Below are 26837 nucleotides of genomic sequence, written 5' to 3'. Positions count from 1 at the left end.
GTGTTGCCACAAGCCTGAAAATAAATCTTTTGATGGACAATTTACTTTATCAGCAATATGGTTCCAAGAATGATTTCACAAGTACCACTGTTTTCTATTTTTGTGCTTCCCTACCCTCATGATTATTTTCTCTGGTGCTTTGAAAAATTATGTGGTATATTTTCATAATGGGAGAATGATATAAAGTCTGAAATCATATTACCAGACAGGTACCTATAAGCAAAAGATTGCCCTAAAATTATATTAGATTTGATTTGGAAATATATGCATTTTTTCTGATTAAATTCACCAGCTCATTAGTATGTTTCACTCTCAGCTCTGAAAACACATATTACACAACAGAAATAATCATTTAAAAAAGCTGCACAGACTTTTTCCTTCTGGTGATGAAGGAATAAGACTGTAATAAAATCTGCTCATAATACATGAAGGCATTGAAGAATGGACACAAGCAGGTAGAATCTTCTAGCAAGTGCACACAGGAGGAGGGGAGTTATTCAAAGTTAGTTCCAATCATCATGGCTTTTGGTCTGTGGCTAAGGGCATCCCACACAGTGCATATGAAGCAGGGGGAAGAGGGAAGCAATATTTCTAGCCAGGAGGACCAGAAAAGTGGAGCTACCCAGTAGTACTGCCTTTTGTCTCCCACTTCTTGAGCACTTGTTTAAAACAGAAATTATAACATTTCCATAGGGGTTATAATGTATGTAGGGTAGGCTACATGTAACTATAACATGAGGATGAGGGGAGAGGATTATGGGCCTTCTGATACAGAAATTATATAATCTTATGTGCCTAATGAAATACATAAGTGCAAAAATTGGATCAGAATCACAGTTGGAGACTTTTCTCCCATGGGAGCAGTTTTAATTTTTAATTGGGCAAGTAAATTTTATATATGTTTATGGCATATGATGTAGTAATTTGATATAATGTTAAATTCTCAAATCAAGCCACTGTACATATGCATTACCTCATATACTTATCTTTTTTTTTTTTTTTTGGTGATGAGAACACTTAAAATTTGGTCTCTTTGCAAGTTTCAAGTATACAAGACATTGTTATTAACTGTGGGCATCATAGCACACAGTTGATCTCCTGAATTTGTTCCTCCTTTCACTAACATGTCCCCAATTCTACCATCTCCCAGTCTCTGGTAACCATTTTACTTTTGCTTTCTGTGAGTGTGATGTTTTTCTACTCTGCATATAAACAAGATCATTCAGTATATATCTCTCTGTGCCAGACTTATTTCAAGTAACATAATGTCCTCCAGGTTCATCCATGTTGTCAGAAATGACAGGATTTCCTTTTCAAAAACTGAATAGTATTCTATTCTGTACATATACCACATTTTCTTTATATGTTCATCTGCTGAAAAAAGGTTGAGTCTATATTTTGTGACTATTGCTGCAATAAACTTGGGAGTGTAACTATGTCTTCAGAAATCATTTCCTTTGAATATATATCCAATAGTAGAATTGCTGGATCAGAAAAGTCTTTTTTAAATTTTTTGAGAAAATGTCCACCAAAAGTGTATGAAAGTTCCTCTTTCTCCACACCCTAGCCAGCATTTGGTGTGTGTGTGTGTGTGTGTGTGTGTGTGTGTGTGTGTGTGTGTGTGTTTTGGCTTTTTAATAACAGGCACTATCTCACTGTGGTTTAATTTACATTGTCCTGCTAATTAGAGATGTTGGGCATTTTTCATATACCTGTTAGCCATTTGTATTTCTTCTTCTTTTTTGTTTTTTGGTGGTACTGGGGTTTAAAATCAGGGCCTCACACTTGCTACACCTTGAGCCACTCCAGCAGCCCTGTTTTATGTTGGATATTTTTGAGATAGGGTCTCATAAACTATTTGCCCAGGCTGGCTTTGAGCCACAATCCTCCTGATCTCTGCCTCCCAAGCATTTCTTCTTTTGAGAAGTGCCTATCCAGGCCCTTTACCCATTTTTTCCTATGATTTTTTTCCATGTGTCTCTGTGTCTGTCTCCATACTAGTTTCACACTGTTTTGATCATTACGGACTTGCAGTGTATCAGGATATGTGATGCTTCTGGCTTGACTCTTTTTGCTCAATACGACTTTGGCTCTTCAGAGTCTTTTATGGTTCCACATGAATTTTAGGATTGTTTTTCCTATTTCTGTGAAGAACATCATTGGAATTTTGATAGGGATTTCACTGAGTCTATAGACTCAGTGAAAGCAGTCTATAGACTGCTTTGGGTAATATATATAATATATTAATATAATATATTATATTATTAATATAATATTAATTAATTGATATTAATTATATATTAATATATATATATTAATTCTTCCAATCCATGAAGAAGGAACATTTTCCATGTAATTGTGTCTTCTTCAATTTCTTTCATCAATGTTTTACAGTTTTCAGTGTACAGGTCCTTCACCTCCAATAGCTGGAGATTTTTAAATCTCCTCCTCCATATTTTCTAGAAGAACTAGTAGACAAAAGTAGCAAAGATACATAAGATCTGTGTAGCACTCCACTTAGACTTACCTGATATTTACATCAATTCTATCCCAACAATGACACACTCTTTTCAAGTGCACCTAGTATGTTTTTAAAGTTAGATCATATGCTGGGCCATAAAATAAATCTCAATAATTTAAAATAATAAATCATAAAGAATATGTTGGAATTAAAATTTAAATTAATAACAGTAATGTAATTAGGAAAAGTTCATGTATTTGGAAATTAAGGAAACAGCTTATAAATAAGTCATCACTCAAAGGAGAAGTCAGAGAAAAATTAGAATATATTTTAAATTGCATTACAAATAGAAAATATGAATACAACTTACATAAATTTGTGAAATGCTACTACAGAAGTTCTTACAAACTTATAGTTTGTGTTAAAAAAAAAGTTCAAACCTCAGTATTATGAAAAAATTGCCAATGGTATTTCTATCCTGATGAATACCATTCAATCAGCAAAAATTTTAAAATATTAATACATGCAATAACAAGAATGAACCTCACAAGCATTCTGCTCAGTGAAGGAAATTAAACAAAAAAGACTATATACTTCTGTAAAAGATACTATGGCTCTCCATAGTGATCAGGGGAGGGGCTCAAATGCAAAGGGGCATGAGGAAACTTTTTAGAGTAAATGGAACTGTTCAATATCTTTACAATGGTGGTGATTAAAATGACTGTATATAATTACCTTTATTTTATCTAATCTTTATCATAATCTTTCCATCACTGTGACAAATACCCAGCTATTCATCTTACAAGGAATAAAGGTTTACTTAGCAATGGTTCTAGAAGTTTCAGTCCATGGTCACTTTGCCCTGTTGCTTTGGAACAACACACTATGGTGAGAGAAACACATAGTGGAGGCCTATTCACCTCATGGGGACCAGAAAGCAAAGAGAAAGACAGGAAGGGACAGAATCCCAATATCCCCTTCAGAGGCACACCCCCAATGACCTAATTTCCTTCCAATAGACCTCACCACTTACAGGTTCAACCACCTCATTAATAGCACCATAAGTTGGCAACAAAGGCTTCAACACATGGGCCTTTGGGGACATTTTCAAACCATAGTAATTACCAACCTTTATCAAATGGAATGATTAAAATAAGTGAATTTTATTGCATATAAATTATACCTCAATAAAGTTGGGAACAAAGAGTCCCTTCAAATCAACTAGTCTTAGATTGTCAGTGATTAGACATAGCTTCAACACCCATCTTATCCAACTCCCTTGTAGTGGGTTGAATTGTATCTTCCCAGAAAAAAAGAAATATTGAGGCCTAAACCTCAGCAACTCACAATGTGGCCTTTTTTAGAAACAGTGTCCTATGCTCATTTTAGCAGCACATTTACTAAAATTGGAATGATACAGAGATTAGCATGACCCCTGTGCAAGGATGACACACAAATTCATGAAGTGTTCCATTTTTAAGAAAAAGAAAGAACAATGTCTTTATAGAGGTGGTCAAGTTAAAATGCAGTCACATTAGGGTAGGCCCTAATCCAGTCTGACTGGTGTTCTTATTTTTTAAAAAAGAGAGAGAGAAATCAAGACACAGAGGTAGAAAGACACAGGGGAAGGCAATGTAGAGACACATAAGGAGAACACTATCTTGTGGCAAAGGCAGGAATTCGAGAAATGCATCTAGAAGCCATAAAAGCTTGAAGCTAACAGAAAGTAGAGCTAGAGGCCTGAAACAGTTCCATCCCTAGTGCCTTCAGAGAGACCAGGGTCCTGCAAACACCTTGATTTCACACTTCTGGCCTTCAGACTGAGAGACAACACATTTCTGTTGTTTTTAGCCACCCAGTTTGTGGCACCCTATGTCAGCAGCCCTAGGAAACTCGTTTGTGCACTTCCAGCTGACACTAGCCATGTTGACCACACTAATCACTACATGTTATCCAGTTTCCTGAGGAATCTCTTTGAGATGAGAAAAAAAACCCACAGTGAAAAATACATATAGGTGCCTAAAAGAAGTAAGTTTATTTTCTTTGAAGTTTGATAGTAAATGCCAACTTCTCCTTAATACTATTAGGCTAAGGTGAGAGTTACCTAGAAGTAATTTTAAATCTCATAAGAAACATTTTTGTAAGCATAAAATAAATCATATAAACTGAACCCACCCATGGTATTTGAGTTGTATATTCTATCCCTTTATTTCTACGCTCCAAATAGACTGGCAGGAAACCCAAGAAGTAGGTAGCTACAATACTCTCAGTTTCAGAAAGTAGCATGTGCACACAGTCAACAGAGACATACCTGTCTGCACTTGAACTGTGGGTGAGTGGCTACTGCCACTTAATAAAATGTAACAAATCATTAATTTTACTGATTATCTTGAAGTTAAGACTTTGAAAACAAGTTTGTATTGATGAATGCTTAAAGTCTGCTCCACATATTAAAAACAATGCTCTGTGTTTACTAAGAAAGTTTTGTTCTTTTGGCTTCTCTCCCCCCACTGCACATTATACTATTAGAATTAACATTGAACATTTAACGGCCGCTAAATATAGGATTGGCACATGCAGTCAACCTACCTCTTGTGATGAAGTCAGGGCTCCCTCACAGGTGACACAGTATCTCAGGTGAGCAGGATTCCCTGTGCCACAGGTGTGGCAAATTATCTTCTCCTTGACGACAGAAAGAGAATAAGGGAAAAAAAAAAAACCTGAACAACCAAGCAGCCTTTTCAGTCAATCAGCCAGTTACAGACTCTATTATAACACTCAGACTCCGAATATTGGATTGGTTTAGGAATTATTATGACATAAGTAATATCATACAAATGGACATAGTTTTCAAAAAAAAAAAAAAAACAACCCCCAAACAGAAAACAATATTCATTTGGTCTTGGGAGGCAATTTAAAACTTTTGCACTGATTATGAACAAAGTTCCACAGCCCCTCTGTGTGAGAAACCTGATACTCAGTAAGGCTCTCCATTCCATTTCACGGACAAAACAGTAAACAGATTCAAGACCTAAAAAGCTTTTTAGTAAACTGGTTCTTGGATTCAGTAAACTTTTCTGTGTATTTTTAAGTAAAACTGGTTCTTGGATTACCCCCATGAGGTTTTATGTTACATGTGAATTTAGGTTCCTCCCTTAGAAATAGAAGTGGAAAGAGTGTTTTAAAAAGGAAATGATAAACAAGGGGATTGGACTTTGATCACATAATAAAGCAAGAGCACACAAGGGAGGTATGAGGATAGGTAACACACCTAAAAAGCTAGATATCATTTGATGCCCTCAACGCAGTGAAACTAAAGCAGATACTTTAAAGCAACTGAGGCCAATAGGAGAAGGGGACCAGGAACTAGAGAAAAGGTTAGATCAAGAAGAATTAACCTAGAAGGTAACACACATGCACAGGAAATCAATGCAAGTCAACTCCCTGTATAGCTATCCTTATCTCAACTAGCAAAAACCCTTGTTCTTTCCTATTATTGCTTATATTCTCTCTTCAACAAAATTAGAGATAAGGGCAAAATAGTTTCTGCCAGGTAGCGAGGGGGTGGGGGGCAGAGGCAGGGGATGGGGGGGAAGGGAGGGAGTGCAGGAAGAGGGGAGAAATGACCCAAAAATTGTATGCAAATATGAATTTTAAAAAAGGAAATGATAAGTGCAACCTTCTGAGTCAGGACCATGGGGTTAAGCTGCAAGACAGAGAGGAAAAAATAAGAAAGAACTGATGGCAAAAACAATGTAACTAGAGTTCAGCTGTCAGAGGTTTGCTGATACTGTCAGTGAACCATTCTATACGCTAAGGATAGTATCTTTTCAATTTTCAGTGACTAACGATGCTCTAATGTTCATTTCTACTCCAGGATTTTAGGCATTCTGAAACTGATCAAATGTGTTCTAAAACTGGTATAAATAGAGAGGATGATGAAGAAAAAGTAAACCAAGTTTCTGGGATTTTATTTCCAATATCATTAGGTAACTCTATGATGTACCAGAGTTTCAAAGTCTGGTTAACTCCATTTTTGTAGAAGACTCCAAAGAGTCTTTTCAAAATCTGTATAAACTCAGGAAACCACAGTTCTTAATCTACACAACTTCTAACTGGTAGAGTCTGGCTGGCCACTAGACAAAATATCAGAGAAACATTCTTGTTCCCAATGCTTCCTGGCACTCCCTAAATTTAAAATTCTTCAAAGAAAAAACCATACAAAGAATAAACAAAACAAAACAAAAAGCTGGTTCTTTGAAAAAATAAATAAGATTGACAACACCTGGCAAATCTGACTAAAATGAGGGGAGAAAAAAACAATCAGTAAAATCAGAAAATGCAAAAGGGGAGATAACAACAAACACCATGGAAATCCAGGGAATCATCAGAGACTACTTTGAGAGACTATATTCCAATAAATTTGAAAGTCTTGAAGAAATGGACAAATTTTTAGATACTTATGACCATCCAAAGTTGAACCAAGAGGATATTAATCACCTTAATAGATCTATAACACAAAATGAAATTGAAGCAGCCATAAAAAGTCTCCCAAAAAACAAAAGTTCAGGACCTGATGGATTCTCTGCTGAATTCTATCAGACCTTTAAAGAAGAACTGATACCAACCCTCCTTAAAGTGTTCCACGAAATAGAAAGGGAAGGAAAACTGCCTAACACATTTTATGAAGCCAGTATTACACTCATCTCAAAACCAGACAAAGACACCTCCAAAAAGGAGAACTATAGACCAATCTCCTTAATGAACATCTATGCAAAAATCCTCAACAAAATAATGGCAAACCAAATCCAAAAACATATCAGAATGCCCCACAACCAAGTTGGATTCATCCCAGGAATGCAGGGGTGGTTCAACATATGCAAATCTATGAATGTAATACAGCACATTAATAGAAACAAAGACAAAAACCATTTGATCATCCCAATAGATGCAGAAAAAGCCTTTGATAAGATCCAACACCAGAAAGATTCAAAGATGGCAACTAGAGGGAGGAAGCAGAAAGCATGCTTCCTAAAGTAAAATCTGGGAGAGATGCTGAAGATACACCTTGCAGGAAAAACCACCAAGAAGAGGCAAAACTCCAACTCCTCCACAACCCCAGCCTGTGCATAGCATCTCCACTTCACATTAAACAGAGAAACCAGGAGGGCTCCCGCACCACCAGATGCCAGCTCCCAGACTGCTTGGGAAGACGCAGACCACCAGGTGAGCTAAGCGGCACGCGATACTCCCACAGACAACCCTGGACCAGATCAGCATAGCCCCCTGGACAGACTGACCCCCACCCAGGGGGGAAAAATGAGAAAAAAACAAACTGAACAATAAACAAGCAGCTGAATAAAAAAATTTTTTTTAAAGACACATAGCAAAGAAGGTAGGGTGCCCCAAGCCCCAGGGAGTAGGGAAGGGCAATCCCTCAGGCAAACTGTAAATAAACAAGCCGGCCAGAGAAGGCAGGAGTGGCGGCACCTGCCCAACAACCTTAGAGAGGGGAAACTTACAACAGTGGCTGTCATGAGGAAAGCTTCACTGGAGAGTGGGGGAGGGCCACTCCTCACGCAAAAAAAAAAAAAGACAGCAATTGCCAAAGGCAGGTAGGGCTGTATACTGGAGAAAACAAAAGGGACATGCATCCAGGAGAACTCTAAACAAACAAAGCCTGCAGCAGCAGATGGCTGACAATAGGAGGCAGGTGAGCCACAGCCTCAGACAGACATTCACGAAGCAGTCTACAGATTCCCCTTTTTTTTTTCTCTTCCATTGATGACACAACACCATCGGATGCTGAAGGACTAACTGAAACTATATTGCATTTGAACTTGGGATATTTTGTTTGTTTGTTTGTTTCCCCTTTGATAAGAAAACAACAGAACTGCTTCACAGACACTGAGAAGTCTTCAGGACTAGAGGCTGAAAGACTAACACCAAAATTACTAAGACTGAAACTTTATTGCATTTGAACTTGTGGGGTTTTTTGTCTTTTTCTTTTCATTATCCTCTCTCTGTCTCTCTAATGCATGTTTAGATTACTGTTGATTAGTACACTATCTCTCCCAGTTTATTTCTTTGGCTCTGTTTTTTTGTTTTTTTGTTTAATTGGATGGCATTTTTTTTGCTGTTTGTTTGTTTCTTTTACCTTTTTCTTTTTTTATTTCTATTTTTTTTTTCATTTTTCTTTTATTATTCATATGTGCATACAAGGCTTGGTTCATTTCTCCCCCCTGCCCACACCCCCTCCCTTACCACCCACTCCACCCCCTCCATCTCCCCCCCACCCCCTCAATACCCAGCAGAAACTATTTTGCCCTTATTTCTAATTTTGTTGTAGAGAGAGTATAAGCAATAATAGGAAGGAACAAGGGTTTTTGCTATTTGAGATAAGGATAGCTATACAGGGAGTTGACTCACATTAATTTCCTGTGCGTGTGTGTTACCTTCTAAGTTAATTCTTTTTGATCTAACCTTTTCTCTAGTACCTGTGCAAAACAAAATGGAAGGCCAATCCAGCAGAATAGAACAAACAGAAGACAGAATCTCAGAACGCAAAGATGAAATGGTAATTAAAGGAAAAACTGAATAACTATTAGTACAACAACTGAAGACCTGTGAAAAGAAAATGCAGAAACTTACTGACACCATCAAAAGACCAAACCTGAGAATCATGGGCATTGAGAAGGAGAAGAGGTGCAAAAAAAGGAATGTATAACATATTCAACAAAGTAATTACAGAAAATTTCCCAAATCTAGAGAAAACTATGCCCATACAAGTACAGGAAACCTCCAGAACTCCAAAGAAACCTGACCAAAATACAACTACCACATGACATATTATCATTAAAATGACAAGTACAGAGACTAGAGAAAGAATATTGAAGGCTGTAAGAGAGAAAAAACAATAACATACAAAAGTAAACCCATCAAAATCACAGCAGACTTCTCAACAGAAACATTAAAAGCAAGAAGAGCTTGGGGTGAAGTCTTCTGTGCACTGAATGAAAATAACATCATCGCTAGGATACGCTACTAAGGAAAACTATCATTGAAATAGATGGAGCAATAAAACTCTTCCATGATAAGCAGAAACTAAAACAACATATGACCACAAAGCCACCACTACAAAAGATTCTTCACGGGATTCTGCACACAGAAAGTGAAACCCAATATAGCCATGAAAGGGCAGGCAATACCAAACTATAGGAAAAGAAAAAGCAAAAAAGTAGAGAGAAACATCGATTTAGCTACACACAACCAAACCCTCAAACAACTAAGACACTAAACGACAGAAATCACCACATACCTGTCAATACTAATACTTAATGGTAACAGACTTAATTCCCCCATCAAAAGGCACGATCTGACAAACTGGATTAAAAGGAAGATCCAACAATTTGTTGCTTACAAAAGACCCATCTCCAACAGAAATAAGCATAGGCTTAGGATGAAAGGCTGGAAGAAAATTTACCAAGCGCATGGACCCAGAAAACACACAGGAGTAGCACTACTTATAACAGACAAAGTAGACTTCAAACTTACATTGATCAAATGAAATAAAGAATGACATTCCACAACGAAAATGAAAACACGACCTACTGGAATCTATGGGACACAGCAAAGGCAGTCCTGAGAGGAAAGTTTATAGCCATGAGTGCATATATTAAAAAGACTGAAAGATCCCAAATCAATGACCTAATGATACATCTCAAACTCCTACAAAAACAAGAACAAGCAAATCCCAAAACAAATAGAAGGAGAGAAATAATAAAAATAAGAGCTGAAATCAACGAAATAGAAACCAAAAAAACCATACAAAGAATTAATGAAACAAAAAGTTGGTTCTTTGAAAAAATAAACAAGATCGATAGACCCCTCGCAAACCTGACTAAAATGAGAAGAGAAAAAACCCAAATTAGTAGAATCAGGAATGCAAAAGGGGAAATAACAAACACCACAGAAGTCCAGGAAATCATCAGAGACTACTTTCAGAACCTATATTCAAATGAATTGGAATATCTTAAAGAAATGAACAGATTTCTAGATATATATGATCAACCAAAACTGAACCTAGAGGAAACTAATCACCTGAATAGATGTATAACAAAAATGATATTGAATCAGCAATCAATAGTCTCCCAAAAAAGAAAAGTCCAGGACCTGATGGATTCTCTGCTGAATTCTATCAGACCTTTAAAGAAGAACTGATACCAACCCTCCTTAAACTGTTCCACGAAATAGAAAGGGAAGGAAAACTGCCTAACACATTTATGAAGCCAGTATTACACTTATCCCAAAACCATGCAAAGACACCTCCAAAAAGGAGAACTATAAGCCAATCTCCTTAATGAACATTGACGCAAAAATCCTCAACAAAATAACGGCAAAGCAAATTCAACAACACATCAAAAAGATTATTCACCACGACCAAGTAGGCTTCACCCCAGGGATTCAAGGGTGGTTCAACATACGAAAATCAATAAACGTAATAAACCACATTAACAGAAGCAAAGACAAAAACCACTTGATCATCTCAATAGATGCAGAAAAAGCCTTTGATAAGAACCAACACCATTTCATGATAAAAGCTCTAAGAAAACTAGGAATAGAAGGAAAGTACCTCAACATTATAAAAGCTATATATGACAAACCTACAGCCAGCATTATACTTAACGGAGAAAAACTGAAACCATTCCCTCTAAAATCAGGAACCAGACAAGGATGCCCAATATCTCCACTCCTATTCAACATAGTACTGGAATTCCTAGCCAGAGCAATTAGGCAAGAAGAAGGAATAAAAGGAATACAAATAGGTAAAGAAACTGTCAAAATATCCCTATTTGCAGATGACATGATCCTATACCTTAAAGACCCAAAAAACTCTACTCAGAAGCTCCTAGACACCATCAATAGCTACAGCAAGGTAGCAGGATATAAAATCAACATAGAAAAATCATTAGCATTTCTAAACACTAACAATGAGCAAACTGAAAAAGAATGTATGAAAACAATTCCATTTACAATAGCCTCAAAAAAATCAAATACCTAGGTGCAAACCTAACAAGATGTGAAAACCTCTACAAGGAAAACTACACACTTCTGAAGAAAGAGATTGAGGAAGACTATAGAAAGTGGAGAGATCTCCCATGCTCATGGATTGGTAGAATCAACATAGTAAAAATGTCGATACTTCCAAAAGTAATCTACATGTTTAATGCAATTCCCATCAAAATTCCAATGACATTCATTAAAGACATCGAAAAATCTACCGTGAAATTTATATGGAAACACAGGAAGCCACGAATAGCCAAGGCAATACTCAGTCAAAAGAACAATGCAGGAGGTATCACAATACCTGACTTCAAACTATATTACAAAGCAATAACAATAAAAACAGCATGGTACTGGCACAAAAACAGACATGAAGTCCAGTGGAACAGAACAGAGGACCCAGACATGAAGCCACACAACTATAACCAACTTGTCTTTGACAAAGGAGCTAAAAATATACGATGGAGAAATAGCAGCCTCTTCAACAAAAACTGCTGGGAAAACTGGTTAGCAGTCTGCAAAAAACTGAAAGTAGATCCATGTATATCACCCTATACCAAGATTAACTCAAAATGGATCAAGGATCTTAATATTAGACCACAAACTCTAAAGTTGATACAGGAAAGAGTAGGAAATACTCTGGAGTTAGTAGGTATAGGTGAGAGCTTTCTCAACGAAACCCCAGCAGCACAGCAACTAAGAGATAGCATAGATAAATGGGACCTCATAAAACTAAAAAGCTTCTGTTCATCAAAAGAAATGGTCTCTAAACTGAAGAGAACACCCACAGAGTGGGAGAAAATATTTGCCAGCTACACATCAGACAAAGGACTGATAACCAGAATATATAGGGAACTTAAAAAACTAAATTCTCCCAAAACTAATGAACTAATAAAGAAATGGGCAAGTGAACTAAACAGAACTTTCTCAAAAGAAGAAATTCAAATGGCCAAAAAACACATGAAAAAATGCTCACCATCTCTAGCAATAAAGGAAATGCAAATTAAAACCACACTAAGATTCCACCTCACCCCTGTTAGAATAGCCATCATTAGCAACACCATCAACAACAGGTGTTGGCGAGAATGTGGGGAAAAAGGAACCCTCTTACACTGTTGGTGGGAATGTAGACTAGTACAACCACTCTGGAAAAAAATTTGGAGGCTAATTAAAAATCTAAACATTGATCTACCATTTGATCCAGCAATACCACTCTTGGGGATATACCCAAAAGACTGTGACACAGGTTACTCCAGAGGCACCTGCACACTCATGTTTATTGCAGTACTATTCACAATAGCCAAGTTATGGAAACAGCCAACATGCCCCACCACTGACGAATGGATTAAGAAAATGTGGTATCTATACACAATGGAATTTTATGCAGCCATGAAGAAGAACGAAATGTTATCATTTGCTGGTAAATGGATGGAATTGGAGAACATCATTCTGAGTGAGGTTAGCCTGGCCCTAAAGACCGAAAATTGTATGTTCTCCCTCGTATGTGGACATTAGATCAAGGGCAAACACAACAAGGGAATTGGACTTTAAGCACATGATGAAAGCTTTAGCACAGAAGGGAGGGGTGAGGATAGGTAAGACACCTAAAAAATTAGTTAGCATTTGTTGCTGTTAACGCAGAGAAACTAATGCAGATATCTTAAAAGCAACTGAGGCCAAAAGGAAAAGGAGACCAGGAACTAGAGAAAAGGTTAGATCAAAAAGAATTAACCTAGAAGGTAACAAACACGCACAGGAAATTAATGTGAGTCAACTCCCTGTATAGCTATCCTTTTCTCAACCAGCAAAATCCTTGTTCCTTCCTATTATGGCTTATACTCTCTCTTCAACAAAATTAGAGATAATGGCAAAATAGTGTCTGCTGGGTATTGAGGGGGTAAGGGGGAGAGGGAGGGGGCGGAGTGGGTGGTAAGGGAGGGGGTGGGGGCAGGGGGGAGAAATGACCCAAGCCTTGTATGAACATATGAATAATAAAAAAAAAGAGTAAGAAGGGAAAAGACAGGGAAAGGTGTTTATAGGGATTTATTATTGGAATTGGATGGTTTAAAAGAGGGCTTTGCATGAGTGAACCCTAATATAAACTAGGGACTTTAGTGAAAATAATGTGGCAGTGTAGGTTCATTGATTGTTACAATTATGCCACTGTTAACTAGAAGTCAACAGGGAGACGGTTGAATATGCATGGAGACAAAGGTGTATGGGAACCTTCTATAATTTCTGCTCAATTTTACTGTGTATCTAAACCTTTTCTAAAAAATAAAGTTTTATTAATTAAAATAAAACCTAGAGGGTTTTGCAAGGCAGGATTGGGATTGGGGAGAGTGAAATCCAGCAAAGTAACATAACAGATTTTGGATTGTGGACCCTACATGACAACAGTCTTGAGGTAAGATGTTGAACTTGGAGAGTAAGTACTTTGGGTTGGTTCAAAGTCTTCTCTTTTCCTGCACCTGAAAGTGAGATTATTTTTGTTTGATCTCAGTATATTTTAATACAGTGACAGAAAATATGTCTCACTTCTCAATGAATTTCACTGATCTTTATCTTAAGGCATGTTGTAGTCTTAAATCTACAGAAAAGCCCTGGCAATTGCAGATTATGCTATGATGACTTTTAGTTTCTTTGAAGAATTTTTTTTTCTTTATTCATTTATTCATATGTGCATACATTGTTGGGGCCATTTCTTCCCCCCACCCATTGCTTCCAGGCAGAACCTGTTCTGCCCTTTTCTCCAATTTTGTTGAAGAGTACACATAAGCAATAATAAGAAAGACAAAGTGTTTTTGCTAGTTGAGATAAGGGCAGCTATACAGAGAGGTTCCTAGCATTGCTTCCATGCACAAGCGTGCTATAAGCCAAATTGATTCATCTCTACCTGACTTCTTCACTACTTCCTGGTCACCATATTGACCTCTGTCATTTTAGGGTTACTGCATTAGAACCTCTGCATTGGGGACATCAAACACTTTCAAGATTTGGGTTTCCTACCTATCCCCATTCCTCCCGTATGTGCTCTCTCCTTAGTGTGTGACCCAAGTCCAACAACACTACTGGATTTGCCCTTGATCTAAAGTCCGCATATGAGGGAAAACATACAATTTTTGGTCTTCTGAGCCTGGATAACCTCACTCAAGATGATGTTCTCCATTTCCATCCATTTACTTGCAAATGATAAGATTTCATTCTTCTTCATGGCTGAGTAAAATTGCATTGTAAATAACTACCACATTTTCTTAATCCATTTGTCAGTAGTGGGGCATCTTGGCTATTTCCATAACTTGGCTATTGTGAATGGTGCTGCAATAAACATGGGTGTGCAGGCGCCTCTGGAATAACCTAAGTCACATTCCTTTGGGTATATCCCTAGGAGTGGAATTGCTGGATCATATGGCAGATCTATGTTTAGCATTTTAAGAAGACTCCATATTGTTTTCCAGAGTGGTTTTACTAGCTTGCATTACCACCAGCAGTATATGAAAGTTCCTTTTTCCCCTGCATCCATACCAACACCTATTGTTGGTGGATTTTTTTTTCTTTTTTATTGTTTTATTATTCATATTGCATACAAGGCTTGGGTCATTTCTTCCCCCTACCCCCAGCCCCTCCCTTACCACCCACTCCGCCCCTCCCTCTCCCCCTTACCCCCTAAATAACCGGCAGAAATTACCTTGCCCTTATCTCTAATTTTGTTGAAGTAAGAGTATAAGCAATAATAGGAAGGAACAAGTGTTTTTGCTAGTTGATATAAGGATAGCTATACAGGGAGTTGACTCACATTAATTTCCTGTGCGTGTGTGTTACCTTCTAGGTTAATTCTTTTTGATCTAACCTTTTCTCTAGTTGCTGGTCCCCTTTTCCTTTTGGCCTCAGTTGCTTTTAAGGTATCTGCTTTAGTTTCTCTGCTTAAGGGCAACAAATGCTAACTAATTTTTTAGGTGTCTTACCTATCCTCACCCCTCCCTTGTGTGCTAAAGCTTTTATCATGTGCTCAAAGTCCAATCCCCTTGTTGTGTTTGCCCTTGATCTAATGTCTGCATATGAGGGAGAACATATGATTTTTGGTCTTTTGGGCCAGGCTAACCTCACTCAGAATGATGTTCTCCAATTCCATCCATTTACCAGCGAATGATAACATTTCATTCTTCTTCATGGCTGCATAAAATTCCATTGTGTATAGATACCACATTTTCTTAATCCATTCGTCAGTGCTGGGGCATCTTGGCTGTTTCCATAACTTGGCTATTGTGAATAGTGCCGCAATAAACATGGGTGTGCAGGTGCCTCTGGAGTAACTTGTGTCACAGTCTTTTGGGTATATCCCCAAGAGTGGTATTGCTGGATCAAATGGTAGACCAATGTTTAGCTTTTTAAGTAGCCTCCAGATTTTTTTCCAGAGTGGTTGTACTAGTCTACATTCCCACCAACAGTGTAAGAGGGTTCCTTTTTCCCCGCATTCTCGCCAACACCTGTTGTTGGTGGTGTTGCTAATGATGGCTATTCTAACAGGGGTGAGGTGGAATCTTAGTGTGGTTTTAATTTGCATTTCCTTTATTGCTAGGGATGGTGAGCATTTTTTCATGTGTTTTTTGGCCATTTGAATTTCTTCTTTTGAGAAAGTTCTGTTTAGTTCACTTGCCCATTTCTTTATTGGTTCATTAGTTTTGGAGAATTTAGTTTTTTAAGTTCCCTATATCTGGTCCTTTGTCTGATGTGTAGCTGGCAAATATTTTCTCCCACTCTGTGGGTGTTCTCTTCAGTTAGAGACCATTTCTTTTGATGAACAGAAGCTTTTTAGTTTTATGAGGTCCCATTTATCTATGCTATCTCTTAGTTGCTGTGCTGCTGGGGTTTCGTTGAGAAAGTTCTTACCTATACCTACTAACTCCAGAGTAGTTCCAACTCCAGAGTAGTTCCTACTCTTTCCTGTATCAACTTTAGAGTTTGGGGTCTGATATTAAGATCCTTGATCCATTTTGAGTTAAAGTTGGTATAGGGTGATATACATGGATCTACTTTCAGTTTTTTGCAGACTGCTAACCAGTTTTCCCAGCAGTTTTTGTTGAAGAGGCTGTTTTTTCTCTGTCATATATTTTTAATGCCTTTGTCAAATACAAGTTGGTTATAGTTGTGTGGCTTCATATCTGGGTCCTCTATTCTGTTCCACTGGCCTTCATGTCTGTTTTTGTGTCAGTACCATGCTGTTTTTATTGTTATTGCTTTGTAATATAGTTTGAATTTGGGTATTGTGATACCTGCTGCATTTTTCTTTTGACTGAGTATTGCCTTGGCTATTTGTGGCCTCTTGTGTTTCCATATAAATTTCACGGTAGATTTTTCGATCTCTTTAATGAATGTCATTGGAATTTTGATGGGAATTGCATTAAACATGTAGATTACTTTAGGGAGTATCGATATTTTTACTATGTTGAGTCTACCAATCCATGAGCATGGGAGATCTCTCCATTTTCTATAGTCTTCCTCAATCTCTTTTCTTCAGAAGTTTATAGTTTTCCTTGTAGAGGTCTTTCACATCTTTTGTTAGGTTTACACCTAGGTATTTGATTTTTTTGAGGCTACTATAAATGGAATTGTTTTCATATATCCTTTTTCAGTTTGTTCATTATTAGTGTATAGAAATGCTAATGATTTTTCTATGTTGATTTTATATCCTGCTACCTTGCTGTAGCTATTGATGATGTCTAGAAGCTTCTGAGTAGAGTTTTTGGGTCTTTAAGGTATAGGATCATGTCATCTGCAAATAGGGATATTTTGACAGTTTCTTTACCTATTTGTATTCCTTTTATTCCTTCTTCTTGCCTAATTGCTCTGGCTAGGAATTCTACTACTATGTTGAATAGGAGTGGAGATAGTGGGCATCCTTGTCTGGCTCCTGATTTTAGAGGGAATGGTTTCAGTTTTTCTCCATTAAGTATAATGCTAGCTGTAGATTTGTCATATATAGCTTTTATAATGTTGAGGTAGCTGTGTCCCATAGGTTCCGGTAGGTTGTGTTTTCATTTTCATTGACTTCCAGGAACTTTTTAATTTCCTCTTTTATTTCATCGATGATCCAGTCTTCATTAAGTAATGAGTTATTTAGTTTCCAGCTGTTTGCATGCTTTTTGTCTTTACTTTTGTTGTTGAGTTCTACTTTTACTGCATTGTGATCAGATAGTATGCATGGTATAATTTCTATTTTCTTGTATTTGCTGAGACTTGCTTTGTGCCCTAGAATATGATCTATTTTGGAGAAGGTTCCATGGGCTGCTGAGAAGAATGTATATTGTGTAGAAGTTGGATGAAATGTTCTGTAGACATCAAGTAGGTCCATTTGATCTATTGCATATTTTAGATCTTGGATTTCTTTATTGAGTTTTTGCTTGGATGACCTATCTATTGATGATAATGGGGTGTTAAAGTCTCCCACAACCACTGTGTTGGCATTTATATATGCTTTTAGGTCTTCAAGGTATGTTTGATGAAACTGGGTGCATTGACATTGGGTGCATACAGGTTGATAATTATTATTTCCTTTTGGTCTATTTCCCCTTTTATTAGTATGGAATGTCCTTCTTTATCTCGTTTGATCAATGTAGGTTTGAAGTCTACTTTGTCAGAGATAAGTATTGCTACTCCTGCCTGTTTTCGTGGGCCATTGCCTTGGTAAATCTTCTTCCAGCCTTTCATTCTTAGCCTATGCTTATTTCTGTTGGTGAGATGGGTCTCCTGTAAGCAACAAATTGTTGGATCTTCCCTTTTAATCCATTTCTTCAAGCGGTGCCTTTTGATGGGTGAATTAAGTCCGTTAACATTAAGTGTTAGTACTGATAGGTATGTGGTGATTCCTGTCATTTAGTTGTCTTAGTTGTTTGAAGGTTTGATTGTGTGTACCTAAGTTGAGGGTACTCTCTACTGTCTTGCTTTTTCTTTTCCTGTGGTTTGGTGCTGCCTGTCTTTTCATGGTTAAGTTGGGTTTCACTTTCTGTGTGCAGAATCCCTGCAGAATCTTTTGTAGTGGTGGCTTTGTGGTCACATATTGTTTTAGTTTCTGCTTATCATGGAAGACTTTTATTGCTCCATCTATTTTGAATGATAGCTTTGCTGGGTAGAGTATCCTGGGGTTGAAGTTATTTTCATTCAAAGCCCTGAAGATCTCACCCCATGCTCTTCTTGCTTTTAATGTTTCTGTTGAGAAGTCTGCTGTGATTTTGATGGGTTTACCTTTGTATGTTACTTGTTTTTTTCTCTCTTACAGCCTTCAATATTCTTTCTCTAGTTTCTGAACTTGTTGTTTTAATGATGATATGTCGTGGGGTAGTTCTATTTTGATCTGGTCTGTTTGGTGTCCTGGAGGCCTCTTGCATCTGTATGGGAATATCTTTCTCCAGATTTGGGAAATTTTCCATTATTATTTTGTTAAATATATTACGCATACCCTTCGCTTGCACCTCTTGTCCTTCTTCGATGCCCATGATTCTCAAGTTTGGTCTTTTGATGGAGTTGGTGAGTTCTTGCATTTTCTTTTCACAGGTCTTGAGTTGTTCAATTAATAGTTCTTCAGTTTTTCCTTTATTTACCATTTCACCTTCAAGTTCTGAGATTCTGTCTTCTGTTTGTTCTATTCTGCTGGATTGGCCTTCCGTTTTGTTTTGCAGTTCTGTTTCTTTCTTTTTTCTGAGGTTTTCCATATCCTGGCTGTTTTCCTCTTTAATGTTGTCTATTTTTGTCCTGAGTTCATTTATCTGTTTATTCATCGTGTTCTCTCTTTCACTTTGGTGTTTATACAGTGATTCTATGGTTTCCTTTATTTCTTTTCCTTTTTCAAATTCTCTATTTTTGTTGTCTTGGAATTTCTTGAGTATCTCCTGTACATTTTGGTTGACCATATCCAGTATCATCTCTATAAAATTCTCCTTGGTTACTTGCAGGATTTCTTCTTTCAAGGTGTTCTTGTGGGCGTCATTGGGTCCTTTGGCATAGTTTACCTTCATTTTGTTGGAGTCTGGATCTGAGTACCTGTTTTCTTCATTCCCCTCTGGTTCCTGTACTAATTTATTGCTGGGGAGAAAATGATTTCCCTCTTTTTTCTGTCTTCCCAGCATTGTCCTTGCTATTGTTACTGTCCCTGTACTGTGTGCAATTAAGCATTTTCTAGCTTGTAATAATAACAATGGTGATATCTAAAATGGAAGGGTGAGAGGAGAAGGGAAGGAAAGAAGGTAAAGAAATGGGAAAAACAAATACACAGACTGGAAGGAGAAAACAGAACAAGGTATCAGACAAGAAGGTTTCAAAGGTATAAACAGGGAGCTTTAGTGTACTAATCGACAGTAAGCTGAACTGACATTAGAGAGACAGAGGATTGAAAATCAAAAATAAAAAAAGATAAGAATAAAAATAAAAAATAAGTAAATGAAAGAAAAATTTATACATAAAAATGTATTAAAATAAAATGAAAAAGAAAATTTTAAAAAACCCAAAAAACCAAAAAACCTCCAAGTTCAAATGCAATGAAGTTTCAATCTTAATAATTTGGGTGTCCATCTCAGTCTCCAGTCTTAGAGATGGTGCCTCAGATGATGTTCTGTAGTTGTCTCATCAAAAAGGACACATAAAGTAGAACAAAACTACACACACACGCACAAAAAAAAACCACACCAAGTGTCCCAAGTTCAAATGCAATACAGTTTCAGTAAGTTTTTCAGCTTGCAGGTATAATTTGGTTGTTCTCTCATCAAAGGTAGGGAGACAAAAAAAAAAAAGAGTCTGGAGACAGTTCTGAGAATGGTATCTGCAGCTGTTGCTTGCCTGCCCGCTGCTGTCAGCCTGCTGTTGCTGGAGGTGTTATTTATGCAGATCTCAGGGGTGAGCTTAGCACTCACCTGGCCCTGCAGGCTTTGTTTGCTCAGATTTCTTCTGTGTGTGAGCCTCTGCTACAAGCTTTCCCCTTTCCAAACACACTGGGAAAAGTGACACTGCACCCGCGTTGTCAGGCCTGCGTGTTTATTTACAGTTCATGTGGGAGGTGGGTCTTCCCCTCTCTCCTGTGCAGTTTTCCTCCCACCACCACTTTCACAAGCTTTCCTGCTCCTGATTACTGGGCAGTGCTGCTGCTCCTGCCAGCCCCCATGTTTGTTTACAGTTCACATGAGAAGTGGGTCTTCCCTCCTCTCCTGTGGAGTTTTCCTCCCTCCGCCACTCTCACAAGCTTTCCCGCTCCTGGTTGCTGGGCACGTGCCCACACTCCCACCAGAGGCTCTCTGGCCAGGCCGGCTTGTTTATTTACAGTCCCGGGAAGGGTTCCCTTCCCCCAATCTTTGGCGCTCAGTGCGCCCCACCCTCTTTCCCGCGTGTCTTTATTGATCTTATTGCTTATTACTCATTTTCTCTTTTTTTCCCTGGGTGGAGGTTGGTCTTTCCAGGGAGCTATGCTGCTCTGGCCCAGGCTTGTCTGTGGGAGTACCGCATACCGCGAAGCTCACCTGGTCCACATCTTCCCAAGCCATCTGGGCGCCGGCGACTGGCGGCCCGGGGGCCCTCCTGGTTTCTCTGTTTAACATGAAGTGGAGATTCTCTGCGCCAGCTGGAGGTGTGGAGGGGTCAAAGTTATGCCTCTTCTCAGTGATTATGCCTGCAAAGTGTGTCTCCAGCGTCTCTCCAAGATTTCACTATAGGAGGCTTGCTTTCTGCTTCTTCCCTCTAGCCGCCATCTTGGAATCTCTCGTCTTTTCCCTTCTAAGAGACTACTAAGAAGCTTTTTAAGTGGTAGTCTACCTTACCACACCAGGTCTACTAAACATAGTTTTCTTGGTCAACAAATTTTTCTATGATTTTTATGGTGGTTTTTAACCCCATCCCATGGCTCACTTCCTTCCAGAGGAGGAAGAAATCATTTTATATGACTATACTCATAAACTCATAGATGTTCAGAGGGATGATATAAATTCAAGTCACCATCAGATAGCCTTTATGAAAATGCTAAACATCTATGATAAGGACTTTTTATACTTCCATTTGTCATCTCATTCATAGCATTTGCAACATATTATCTAGTTGAATATTTCCAAGCAATTTAGTAGACCCAACTTATTCAATGAAATAAAGCTTTTCCTTATAAAAAATAAGTTGGAAGATGAAAACAATTTTTGAATTCCCAAATGATAAACTTTAATTGACACAATAAAATGAGGAAGAATGTTGGAAACAAACTTGTAGGTCATTACAAACTTAATCTGCCTGGAACATCCCACCAATCCCCAATAAACACATATATGTGAGCCGCTTCTCCTTGTCACACACCTTCATTTGGCAAATTCTTACATATCTGTTCAGATGGCAATCCTCTTCAAAGCTATCCCTGGCCATAGCCCCTGATACAATTAACAAATTCCTCCACTGTACCCCTCCATCACCATGACCACCAAAGCATGCAGGGATGCAGGTCACTGAGTCAAGGTAGGGGGCAGTAAGTCTTGGAGTCAGAGCCTGGGGACTGTGGTGTACAGAGCCCAACAGAGTGGTCCAACAAGCAGCATGCTGGGGAAAAGCCAAAACAAAACAAAAAATCTTTAAAAAGCCACATCAGCACCTAAAGGGCTAATAGTAAAGGTGTCAGGTAAAACCCAGAGAAACTCGGTGAACCTAAAGGGAGGTTTATAGCCATGCCATGGTAAAGGATGTCATCTGCCTGGAGGCAGGGCCTAGAGACCTCACTCCTTCAGATCCCTTCCCCCAACCCCTCCCTGTTCAAGGAACCCTAAACAAAGCAAATATCCAGCAACTTCCCCAAGTTCACACTACTTTCTATACCACCTTGGCACTGCTGAGAGTTCAGACTTCCTCCAACAAACTCTTAGGATGCAGAATATACTACGTATCTACGTGGTTAGTTTCAAACCAGGAAAAGAGAAAGAGAAGAGGGGATCCCAAGACAGATTCAAATGCTTTGGTGAAAGAGATATAAGTGCTGAATTATTAATCACAAATTTATTAATTACATATTTGTTGAGTACTTTAAAATCATAAATATTAAATGCTAAAACAAAGCACTAGAGAAAAATGTAGTGCCAATAGAAATGATCTTGAGCTTCTTCTGCAGAAAATAATAAATCATTATTTCCTATGATCTTAGGAAATTTATGTTTGAGAAAGCCATTTTGGAGGCTGTACAACTTCCAGGAATATTTAGCTAATACAAGGCTTGCTTACCCTAATTTCAAAGTCCATGAATTCCTTTTGAAGACTTTTGGTTCTTTGTGATATTGGGGCTCAAACCCAGCAACTCAAGCATGCTAGGCAAGTGCTCTACCATGGAGCTATCCACCAGACCTTCCTTTGAAAACATTAGAAGTCTAGTGGCTTGATTTTCTAAATTTCATCTATAAATTTTTAGTTGATTTCTTCATTATGAGGTACATGTTCTAACTTTGGTCCACCGATGGGGTAGAAACAAGTTGAAAGTAACCATCTTTCTCTTATGAAAGTTTCTTTACAAGAAAGGGGCCACTGCAATAGGAAAATGGGACCAGGAACTAGAGAAATGGTTGGATGAAAAAGAATTAACCTAGAAGGTAACACACATGCACAGGAAATTAATGTGAGTCAACTCCCTGTATAGCTATCCTTATCTCAACTAGCAAAAACCCTTGTTCCTTCCTATTATTGCTTATACTCTCTCTTCAACGAAATTAGAAATAAGGGCAAAATAGTTTCTGCTAGGTATTGAGGGGGTGGGGGGAAAGGAAGGGGGCGGAGTGGGTGGTAAGGGAGGGGGTGGGGGCAGGGTGGAGAAATGACCCAAGCCTTGTATGCACATATGAATAATAAAACAATAAAAAAAGGGGCCACTGTAGAAGGGGCATTGTACTATAGAAGTCCTATGAAGTCACTATAGAAGTTCTGTGTTTATACTTATAGGATTTACAACAAATTAAGGAGAGAGCAAATTACTGATTTATACCTTTATATCTCTCTGTCTTCCTAGAAGAACTCTAGATTTCAAATATTGAAAATGGCAAGATATATAGTAAGTTTAGTTCACAACTAACACTCCTATTCCTCCTGTTTTGAATCTTACAGAGTTTGGAAACATAATCTTCAAACATCCTGAGTAAATGTATTAATAAGAGTAGATCCTACTGTGATTGATAGAACTACCAAAATAACAGTTGGTAGTTGATTTGTTTCTCTCATGTATAATAAATTTAGAGATAGGCATTCAGGGATGTTTGGTGGCTTCCCTATGGTTGCTTTTAAAATTTCTTAACAACACAAATAGTCATCTAACAAATAGCCTGGAACACTATTGAACTTTTTCACAAAGAAGAAAGCTTGGAAATAGAAGAAATAATGGACTTATTTTTTCTCTCAAACATTTTTACCTACCTAGAATCCACAAAGCCATTTTAGGAGTGTTTCAATTCTAATTATACATTAAGTCCATGCATTTCCCTTATTGCTAAAACTTCTTTCTTTTTATCCTTTTATTAAATCTGTTTTATCTCTAGTGATCTTAAATTTGGTGTAGAAGTGAATGGGACTATAACTGAAATAAGACAGTGACTCAACAATTTTTCATACTATATCATTCATCTAGCAAAGTTTTTTGATTTTATGTAATAACACATAATTTCTTTTTCCATGTGAGTAGGTCTAGTCTTTTTTTTATATAATAGGAACCTATAATCAAATAAAGTAAAGGAAAGCATGAAGCCACTTTAAGGACAAGATTATAAGTCAACACTAATTGCAATGTTGAAGTTTAACACAAAAGGAAAGACTGTCTACATTAGCTGTAGTGCAATTTGTCCTCCTAACTCATGTTTAGGAAATATATGCCTACATATCTCCCTTAACATTATGGATCCTATTGGTAAGTTATACTCTTGGGCCATATTTCTTTGCAAAATTATGAATAGATTTTGTTCACAAATAATAACTTATCACTTATACACCATTCCACCAGCTGAAGAAAGAGATATAATTGTTCAAACATTACTTTTCATTTATTTCATTCATGTTTCTACAGAATCATTCTTCATTACCTTCAAGTGGAGGCTGGCCTGTGGCCGCAGCTGTAGGGCAAGAGGGGCCTCACACACCACACAGATGGGGGTATTCATGGGTACCATGCTTCCACATTCTGCACACAAGCCCATCTGCACAAAGGAAAAATGAGATTTGTCTCAGGTTGCAAAACCTGAAGGCATGAGTAGATCTTAGAATGTAAGGTTTAGTTTTCTTTAGTAAAACATATTATCTTCAAACATCCTGAGTAAATGTATTAATAAGAGTAGATCCTACTGTGATTGACAGAACTACCAAAATAACAGTTGGTAGTTGATTTGTTTCTCTCATGTATAAGAAATTTAGAGATAGGCATTCAGGGATGTTTGGTGGCTTCCCTATGGTTGCTTTTAAAATTTCTTAACAACACAAATAGTTATCTAACAAATAGCCTGGGACTATAAGTACCTTTGCTGTTATTTTATTCCTATTAGGATTAAAAGCATGTTTATTATAGGAAAGAGCAATTCTTTTTTTTAAAAAAAAAAAGAAAACTGCATAAAAAATTAACTTACCAAATGACAAAGTAAGGAAGTCAATAAATCTCCCAAAAAAGTAATTATAAACTTGGATAAAACTATCAAAAATCAATCATATCAACACTCTGATAGCAGGCCAAAGATGAACCTAAAAACTGAAAAATTCCTGAAAATGACTGAACTTCAGATAAAAGCACTATACTTCCATTAAGGGCTGCTTCCCTCCTGCCTCCTTCTATCGGGGTGGTGGCTCCCCTGGGGCAGGCAAGCTGTGAAGGCAGTTTTGTTGCTGCTGCTAGACAGAGCTCACAAGATTTGAAGCACTGTTTAGGTGACAATCTCAATGGAGAACAGGAAAGACTAGTGGCTCCCTTAGTCTGAGATTATGGTACTGTTTGTGGTAATCAATAGATCAGCAAATGGGCCAAGGATGTAACAGGGAGTTGTAGAAGATAATCCAACTATGGGGGCATGATACGTTCTCCATATATCTTTGAGATCATGCATAAACTAGAGTGGGCCCAAGACACCCACACATTGCTAGCTGATGGAGACTGCATGTGGAGACACAAGGGAGCTCACTGCAGATAGAAGTCTGGGCAAACTTTAAAATAGTCTGAAGGGTAATGTGCTACCCCATCCACACACAGATCCATCATTAGGCAATGGAAGCCTTACTGGCTTGAGGTGCTTGAGCACAATTTCTGGCCAATCTTCAATTGAACACCAAGATACAAAAATCCCAGGGCAACACTGGGTTTACAACTCTTTTTGACAGTACTGAGGTTGGAACTCCCAGGTTTAAATATAAAAATTAAGAGAAAAAAAACCCTGATCTCAATGGCCACACACTGAATTAAAGATAGACATTAAAAATTTAACCCAAGTAAACAAAACAACAACCCTCAGGGGAAAAAGTCAGAATCTAGAGTTGCCATAATAAATTATCTAAAATTGCCCAGTATCCAAGAAAAAAATATGAGGCATGTAGAAAATCAGAAAGTGTGATCCACACTAAAGGGAAAAACAGTCAACAGAATTGTCTCTGAATGTCCCCAGATGTTAGATTTAGCAAACAAAGGTTTCATAGCAGCTATTATAAAAATTTCAAAGAACTATAGGAAACTATGTTTTAAAATTACAGAAAATATTATAACAAAATCTGGTGAATATGAAATCTCAATAAAGACCTGGAAAAAAAAAATAAATCAAAATCTCAAAGGTTTTGTTGATAGCATACACCTTTAATTCCAGCACTTGGAGCAGAGGCCAACCTGGTCTGTACAGTAGGTTACATAATGAGACCCTGTCTCAAAAAGAATGCAAATAAATATTGTCAGATAAATAAAGACAGAGAGAAACTGCTTACAGACATATATCATGGGAAGTGAGTGACAACAGAAATGTGTGATAACCTGAGTTCACAGGAAGAAATGAAAAGACTAAATATAATAACCATTTGTTAAATATAAATGATACCACAGACATTATTTTCTTATCTTCTTTAAATGACATGAGATTAGAAAACATTGCATTTTTCAGTTTATAAACCAAATACATAAAAACATTCTTAAAAATATAAAAGTAAAATATATTACATAAATTATAAAGAGAGAGGAAAAGGGGCATATTGGAGGAAAAGCTCTGTATTTTGCTGAAATTAAGTTAAATTAATAATTTTAGATAAATTAAGATCCATTTTGTAATCCCTTGAGCACCAGATAATTTTAAAAATAGTTTATTTGAGT

The 26837-nt window shown here is 37.5% G+C and overlaps 1 protein-coding gene and 1 non-coding gene across 3 annotated transcripts in view; one reads left to right on the top strand and one right to left on the bottom strand.

The window, feature by feature from the left end:
- The window catches only part of Dzank1 (double zinc ribbon and ankyrin repeat domains 1), a 106739-nt gene that overhangs the window by 45507 nt on the left and 34395 nt on the right, over nucleotides 1-26837 (bottom strand). For both annotated transcript variants that reach the window (XM_074074254.1, XM_074074255.1), the window contains 2 exons: nucleotides 24589-24702; nucleotides 5051-5143 (listed from right to left, as the gene is read on the bottom strand). In XM_074074254.1, the coding sequence (XP_073930355.1) occupies nucleotides 5051-5143; nucleotides 24589-24702 (207 nt within the window). The remainder of the gene's footprint in view (nucleotides 1-5050; nucleotides 5144-24588; nucleotides 24703-26837) is intronic.
- On the top strand, nucleotides 3838-3941 carry LOC141423583 (U6 spliceosomal RNA). The gene has a single exon (XR_012448428.1). It is a non-coding gene; the product is annotated as a U6 spliceosomal RNA (small nuclear RNA).

Source organism: Castor canadensis, chromosome 5 (genome assembly GCF_047511655.1).
Source record: "Castor canadensis chromosome 5, mCasCan1.hap1v2, whole genome shotgun sequence".
Taxonomy (NCBI): domain Eukaryota; kingdom Metazoa; phylum Chordata; class Mammalia; order Rodentia; family Castoridae; genus Castor; species Castor canadensis.
The sequence above is the reverse complement of the archived record's forward strand: the minus strand, read 5'-3'. Positions and strand labels throughout refer to the sequence as shown.